Consider the following 8,532-nt stretch of genomic DNA (forward strand, 5'->3'; position numbering starts at 1 on the left):
GGAGTATAATCTGAGTTAAATCCTTCTTTTCCACTTCCTTTCAGAAAGTTATGCTGTTAATAGGCTTTAAGTTAGGTTTTCTTTTGAAAACGAAGTTGTGATCAGACTAGAAATATGTTGAAGGCAATCTTTCCCACTGCTGGAATATTTTGGCATTTTTCCAGATAAAAAGAGACATGTACAAAACATATGGAGACATATGCAAAACATGACAGTCAAAAACCTCATATTATTATGAAACCTCAAAAGAATTTGAGGAAGAAGTTGGTCAAATGTATCAAATGCAGTTGGTTTAGAGACTGCAGGAAGCTTTTTTCCAAGTTTCTTTTCTCTGCCACTGTTTAACAGCTCAGATTTGTGATACTTCAGCACAGTAGTCCCCAGTAGATGCTAAGCTAACTAGACAGGAAAATCTCATTCACCTTTGTCGGCCTTCCTATCAAACATCCCTTTGTCTCATGGGGTATTTCTTCTTCGGTTTAGAAACTACTTTCACATGTTGGCTACTTTCTTGTACAGTTGTCATGAAGTCATCAGAGTTTTGTTCATGAAAGACTGCTGAGCAGAACCTTGCAGTTTCACACTGCAAGAGCTTGCAAGAACCAGTCCTTTCAAAGCATGACTGGAGATTTGAGGGATATGAACTCCAAAGGGTCATCCATTTTCCAGCTCCATTGCTGCTTCATTCAAGCTGGAGCCTGATTTTTTTCCTGTCTTTCAGTGTCACACGGGAAAGCAGTGCCAAGACCCCTCTCCTGATCTGTGCTGAGAACAGGATGATCGTGCTAGGTCTGATCTACAGTGGCATAGAATGATCACAGCTTTCAGTACCACTGGGAGCACCAGATGCTCAATACTTCTGTGGGCCAAGTCACTATCTAATATTCATAGAGTCTTGCACACTGTAATCTACTACACTGTGCAGGAAGTTCAGGATGTAAGGCATATTCCTTACTGAGCAGAAAAGCAATAAAAGGTTTATATTGCTAATAGTTAAAAGAAATCCTCTTTACTTGCCCTGTACATCTTGCAGTTTAAACTCTTCAGAGAAGTTGCAATCTGTTATTCTTGTGTCTTTCTCAGTTTTACTGTGATTAGGAATCAATGTTAACACCAGTGCTTTCAATCAGTTTGACTATTTCCCCACTGGAAAGCACCTAGCTCAAAAGGCAAACTTATGAAGTTTGCAAGCTGAATCAGTATAATCTCACTGCTGGGGAATCTCACACCACAACCTTCCTCAGTGGAACCACAGGCTGCAACAGACAGCTTTTTGCTAGGTTGAGGGGACAATATGTACCTGCATTCCCATCTGTTATAAAAGTTGGTTAGGGTTGCCAGCCATGCAAAAAAAAAAAATACTGTTTGAGATTCCCTTTCAGAAGTGATGGTCCTGAATGTTTCACCTCGAAACTTCCATATGCCACTGGAATACTGCCCACAAACCTAAGGCATTTCAACTGAGTATCAGTACCTGCTATGTTCACCTTAGTAAAGTCAAATAAATACTCTATTTTACAATAACAATACTATATTCTTTCTAATGTACTTATAAATAACTATGACACTTCTTTTGGATGGCTTGTCACTTGATCTCAGTCTTGTGCTTTATAACTTATCTGAGGCAATCAGGAACCCCACAGAAATGCTCTTACTTGTTCCTTCTTAGTCACTAACTGCAACCAAAATCTTGGATGATGTACCAATAGTTGGATATATTCAGTGATAATAAGCTTTGCCTTATCTACTAAAATGCAAGTTTAAAGGATATGTTTAGCTAAATGCGATCGAATGGGACTGGGTTCATAAACTGGTAACATCCCCAGAAAAGATTACTGAATATAGAAATATAAATAAATCAATTAGATTTTTGCCTGGGACTTTGGAAAGAGCTCTTTCCCCCAACTTAAAAAAAAAAATTAAAAAAATCCAGAAATTAATGTGCCGATTTTGAATCTCTTCTGCACTGCTTCTTCTCTCCTGCCCCATATACAGATGGAGTACTTTTCCTTAAACAGGAGATTTATTGGACACATTAGTCCTTAAGGAGCCTTTAAGACTTATCAAATGTTGCCAATGTCTAACAAAACAAAATATTATCAAGGTACCAGCTGCTCCAGAAAACTCTTAATTCTGCTGTTACACCTGTGAGTTAATAAAATAAAATGCATCAGGTGCAATGAAAACCTGAAACTATAAGCATAGAAACATTGCATACCCTATCAGAGGTTTCAGGGAAAGGCAGTGGCTGTGAAGGTTAAGAAAAATGATATGGTATTAGGTCAGTAATTTCAAGAGCATAAGGGGAAAGGGAGATAAACTGAGACATCAGTGAGGAAAAAAGGTTATAATTTCAGAAGGACTTCCGATTTATTTGCAAGACTACTGATTCACTAAAACTAAGATTATAATCAGGTCTATGAAAGTCAAGCTACACATAAATCAGTGTCAAAATATTACTGAAATCCAAATAAGTCAGTATTTTGCTATTGAAATGAATAAAATTAGAGCAGATGTGAGTCAACTAAAGGCATCTGTCATGTCCAGCTAAACTAACTTAAACAGAATCGAGTTTATGGGCACCTTTCACACTGAGCAATCTGCAGAATAGTGTACATGAATGACAATTTAGTAAAGGTAAAGGATTTGCGTAGTTTGACTCCGACTTAAATTATACATATTTGCTCTGAAGTGTATATACTGTATTGCCTGTTCTATTTGTGCTTGAATTGAATGGTAAATATATAAACAATTTATAAAGGCGGTACATCCTGAGTGGTTTCAAAACCCTACAGGGTAGTGAATAATAAATATAGCTGTGCCTTTTGTTAGTACACTAATGCTCTGCTGTGTAAGTCACATATAATTACTGTGTTAATGTCATTTTGGGGATGAAAAGGATATTAAAATTATAGCAAGTTTCGAAGAAACATGCCTCCCTGTGCTGGTTTTGGATTGTGATTCTAATTACTAATTACTTTTTTGTTTGTTTGTTTCTCCATTTTGGATTAGATGTGAAGTTTGTTTTAAGTCACTAAGCTGAGATGAAACGCCTGGATGATGTGCATGCCATGGAGCGTGGAGAAGTTTAAGGTCGTCTTCAGACCATGTGATTTAGACAGTTCAATCTCCTGTACAAACTTTACCTTTTGTGAAGGGCAGCACCACTGTGCTTGCCAAATGCAGTTGCCTGCCAGAGTACCAGTACTTGAACTCTCAGCAATAGCCTGGATCCCAGTCACTGAGCTCTTTAAGGCTCAAGACAGACATCATCTCAAATTTCATTTGAGATCTTGCAGGTGGCCAGTGTAAAAAAACATAGGTAGGTTGGCTATTCTTTTAATAGTTCAAGTTGTTAAGGAAATGTGCAATTGGTCTTTTGCTACCTAAAGTTTCCTGAGCACCGATAAATTCATGTCTAGCTTTGTGGCAATCTTATAGTCTAGCCAATGGCGACTGGAGACTATACAATGAGTGCACATAATTCTCTGCCGCAGGAGACCGTCGGGTTCCTAGCCAGCAGAAAATTGCAGTTGCTGCTTTAATTTGGCAGGACACGAACCTTCCACCAACCAAACACTTGCAAACTCCTCAAAATATTACTTTCATTTTGCGCAGGCACAAGCTGCTCACTACTTGTCAGCAACACTCCTTAACCGAGGCAGCTTTTAATTCTCACTTTGCCCACTGACACCCACATTGTGACATCTTTACACAGAAAAATAAATAAATTTTATTTATTTTATTTTATTTTATTTTATTTTATTTTATTTTATTTTATTTTATTTTATTTTATTTTATTTTATTTTACTGCATTTTATTTTATTCATTTTTTAATTAGGTTTCCCATATACACACGTTAGTTTCCGGACGGGAGTATCTCTATCCCGTGGTCCTAGTGCTTCCAGAGCGCGCACGCACACACACATAGACACACCACACAGACATACCTCCACATATAGAGTCGTTCACACACACTGACACACACACGCTCCGATGTGGAGGAGCGCTGCGCTCAGCAGAGCGCATCCCGGCCTCCCTGGCTGCCCGCCACGCTGCCGCAGCCACAGCGGGCGCCCCGCCGCCCTCCTCGATGTGCCCGTGACTATTGGCCGAGCCCCCCTCTCCCACCCTCCCCTCGGCAGCGGCGGCGGCGGCGGCAGCAACGGCGGAGGCAGCAGCAGCTTCCCGAGCGGAGGGGGAGTGTCCAGGGAGGTGCGCGCAGCACAGCACAGCCCAGCCCAGCCCAGCCCGACCCGGCTCGGCCCAGCGCGGCGGCAGCTGCGGCGGCGGCGGGGGAATGGGCAGCGGCGGGGAGGAGAGGCGCCGGGCGGGCGGCGGAGCAGCCGGGCTGCTCGGGCGCAGTCGGCGGCAGCGACCGGGCATGGGGTTCCCCGGCGGCCGCGGCAGCCCCACCGCCCGCGGCAGCCTGCAGGTGAGGGCTGGGGCAGCGAGGGGGAGGCGCCGCGTCCTGTCCACCCGGAGACCGGCTTCGCATGCAGCAGGAACATTGGGAATAAAACAAAACAACCCAAAACAACCCAGAGCATTCATATGCATATTCGTATGTGCATGTTTGTTGTGGGTTTTTTTCCTCTTGGTTCCTATCTCCACAGATCAGAACAGCCGTGAAAAGTTTGTTTTTCATTGCTGCTGCCGACGCGCGTTGTAGCAGAGAGCAGCGGAAAAGGGAAATGGGTGATTAAAAAGGGGAGAAGGAGGAAAAATCCTCCGTGGAGATGATGCCCAAAGTTAGTTTCGGGAGCCCTTTCCGTACGCGAGGGGCTGGCGACGCTTACCAACGCGCGCAACTTCCGCGCAGCCTCTCCGCGGCTTCTCTGCTCAGCTCCCCTTCGAGGCCGGGAGCCGGGACGGACCCCGGCGGGGCTGCCCGGCCGCGGGCAGGGATCCGGAGCGCGGCGGAGCGCAGATCGGGCGGCGGGGCGAGCTCCGCCAGGACCCCGGTGGTCTGCCCGGTGTGGGCCGTGTCCCCGCTGCACCGCAGGGCCCCTGGGCACGAGGGAGGAACGGGCTCTGGGAAGGGGCGAGGGCAGGGGGAGAGTGCGGGACGCGTTTCCCTTTGCTGCTGTGGAAAGCGAAAGGGGCAAGCAGATGTTTAGGAGATGTAGGGGGATACACCGGCTTGGGATGTTCTTGCGGGGGGGAGGGTGAGCGCTGTTTGTAAGAAAGGGGCCGAGCTTGAGGTGCTGTGGGGCGGGGGAGAAAAGGGAAGATGGCCCTTTGGGGCGCAAGTGCTGCTGGTTGGTGGGGAGGCAGGGTGCCCGCGGGCCATCCGTGGCAGTGCGTATTTGCTGTGGGGAATGCAGCTGGTGTTGCCTGGCGGGTACAGATGATGCCCTGGAAGTAGCTGCTGTACTGGGTGAATAAAATGGGGGGGAGAGGGAGGATGGCTTCATATTGCAGATGCCGCACTCCCTGCTGGTAGTGGTAGTGGCTGTGGGCGCGAGGGGAGGACTGCCTGCTACTTCCCCTACTTCTCTAACACCACGTCTTCCCCTGTGCGTCTCTCTTCAGCACTTGATCCTCTTCCTGCTCTTCGTTGGACCTTTCAACTGCTTTGCCAGTTACAGCCGTGCAACTGAGCTCTTCTACAGCCTCAACGAAGGGCTGCCTGCTGGTGTGCTCATTGGCAGCCTGTCCCGTGACCTGCGCCTCCCGATGGCTAGAGGGCAGCACCCTGCGGCCTCCCAGCCCCCACTCTCCTTCACCCTGGCTTCCCGTGGTTTTGGGGAACAGTATGTGCAGCTGGACAACCGCTCCGGGGAGCTGCACACCTCAGCCGTGGAGATTGACCGGGAAGCTCTGTGCATGGAGAGCAGTGGGGCCACCATCTTTGGGGCAGCAGCTGGTGCCGCCTTTTCTTTACCCTCATCCGAGTCCTGCCTGCTGCTCCTGGATGTGCTAGTGCTGCCGCAGGAGTACTTCCACCTAGTGAAGGTAAAAATCGCTATCCGGGATGTCAACGACAATGCGCCCCGGTTCCCTGTGCCCCACATCTGGCTCTCAGTGCCAGAAAATGCACCTGTGAACACCCGCTTGGCTATTGAGCACCCTGCCTTTGACCCTGACGTGGGCACCAACGGTGTCCAGACCTACCGCCTGCGAGATAACTATGGTGTCTTCACCCTGGATGTGGAGGAGAATGAGAGTGGGGAGAGAACTCCCTACCTGATTGTTATGGGGGCTCTAGACAGGGAGACAAGGGAGGAGTATGTCACAGTCATTGTTGCTGAGGATGGGGGGACTCCTCCACTAGTGGGCAGTGCCACCCTCACCATCGGCATCAGTGACATCAATGATAACTGCCCCCAGTTCAATGACTCGCAGATCAATGTCACCCTTTATGGGAATTCCAGTTTAGGGACACACGTGGCCACTGCCCATGCTGTAGACGTGGACCTTGGATCCAATGCCCAGATCTCCTACTCCTACAGCCAGAAGGTCCCCCAACCATCCAGAGACTTATTCCATCTGAATGAAAGCACAGGAGCGATCACGCTCTCAAGTAAAGTTGATGGGGACACTCCAAGGCTTCACAGGCTAATCATCTTGGGCAATGGTCCTGGTTGTATCCCTGCTGTGATCACAGTGCTTGTAACCATCATCAAAGTCATGATGAGGCCACCTGAAATTGTCCCTCGTTTCATAGCTAATGAAGCAGAAGGGGTGGTGTACTTAAAGGAATTGGAGCCTGTCAACACACCAATAGCATTTTTTACCATCAAAGACCCTGATGAAAAATACAAAGTCAACTGCTATTTGGACGGTGATGGGCCTTTCAGACTTTCACCATACAAGCCATACAACAATGAATACCTGTTGGAGACCACAAAGCCTTTGGACTATGAGACACAGCAGTTGTACGAAGTCTCTGTAGTTGCATGGAACTCAGAAGGATTTCATGTCAACAAAATAATCAAAGTACAGGTTCTAGATGACAATGACAACTCACCAATTTTCTCTCAACAGCTGATAGAATTATCCATTGAGGAGAACAATGTTCCCAATGCTTTCTTGACCAAACTGCATGCTACTGATGCTGACAGTGGAGAAAGAGGGCACGTGTCCTATTTCTTAGGTCCCGATGCCCCTTCCTATTTTTCTTTAGATAAAACTACAGGAGTTCTTACAGTTTCCACTCAGCTGGACAGAGAAGAAAAAGAGAAATACAGATACACTGTCAAAGCAGTAGATTCTGGGTTCCCTCCAAGAGAATCAATAGCAACTGTCACCATCACTGTATTGGATAAAAATGATAATAGTCCAAGATTTATCAATAAGGATTTCAGCTTTTTCGTGCCGGAAAACTTTCCAGGTTTTGGTGAAATTGGAGTTATAAGTGTCACGGATGCTGATGCAGGGCAAAATGGATGGGTTGCTCTTTCAGTTCTGAATGGAAGTGATATTTTTGTCATAGATACTGGAAAGGGAGTTCTGAGAGCTAAAGTCTCCCTGGACAGGGAACAGCAAAGCTCCTATGTTCTGTGGATTGAAGCAGTCGATGGCGGTGATCCTGCCCTGTCTTCTACAGCCAAAATAACTATCCTTCTTCTGGACATAAATGACAATCCCCCTTTGGTATTGTTTCCTCAATCTAATATGTCTTACTTGCTGGTCCTTCCTTCTACACTTCCTGGCTCTCCCATCACTGAAGTCTATGCTGTCGATAAGGACACTGGCATGAATGCAGTCATAGCTTACAGCATCATAGGAAGAAGAGGCCCTAGACCAGAGTCATTTAGGATTGACCCTAAAACTGGTAATATTACCTTGGAAGAGTCACTGATGCAAAATGACTATGGCCTCTATCGGCTGCTCGTAAAAGTTAGTGATCACGGCTATCCAGAACCTCTCCATTCCACTGTCATGGTGAACCTTTTCGTCAATGACACTGTTAGTAATGAGAGCTACATTGAAAGTTTGTTAAGAAGGGAACCTGATATCAGTATAGAAGAAAAGCAGCCTCAAATATCCGTAGAGCCTACGCATAAAAAAATGGAGTCGACATCCTGCATGCCTACCCTGGTAGCTCTGTCAATAATAAGCTTGGGTTCAATTGCTTTAGTAGCAGGGATGGGCATTTACATATGCCTGAGAAAAGGGAAAAAACATCACAGAGCAGATGAAAATCTGGAAATACAAATCCCACTAAATGGAAGAATTAACCTGCATATGTTGGAAAAGAAACCAATGGAGATTTCTAACATTTGACATTTCTTTGTGGATAAATCAAACATCTTGGACAAGGAAAAACCTTGGACAAATCTGAATCACCTAGCTATGGGTCGTATTGACAGATGTTGCAACGAGAGACTGCTAATTTATAACTTAATAATATAATTGTAAATAGCTGTTTACAGTTTTTTAAATTCAAATTCAGTGTACAGCTTTTTTATGAAACCTTAGTAACTAACAGCTAGCACCCTGTCTATAGATACATGAACATCATTTGCAGCTTTCATAAATCAGTAAAAGCAGTGATCATAAAAAAAAGGAAGGTAAGACGATTCC

General features: G+C 45.8%; 1 protein-coding gene across 1 annotated transcript; it reads left to right on the forward strand.

The window, feature by feature from the left end:
* Positions 1 to 4,384: 4,384 nt before the first annotated feature.
* On the forward strand, positions 4,385 to 8,232 carry PCDH20 (protocadherin 20; the record flags this gene model as incomplete). Its single annotated transcript, XM_080612308.1, has 2 exons — positions 4,385 to 4,435; positions 5,536 to 8,232. The coding sequence occupies 2 exons, from the start codon at positions 4,385 to 4,387 to the stop codon at positions 8,230 to 8,232; spliced, it is 2,748 nt and encodes a 915-aa protein (XP_080468434.1).
* Between the last annotated feature and the right edge of the window lie 300 nt (positions 8,233 to 8,532).

Source organism: Psittacula echo (assembly GCF_963264785.1).
Source record: "Psittacula echo genome assembly, chromosome: 3".
Taxonomy (NCBI): domain Eukaryota; kingdom Metazoa; phylum Chordata; class Aves; order Psittaciformes; family Psittacidae; genus Psittacula; species Psittacula echo.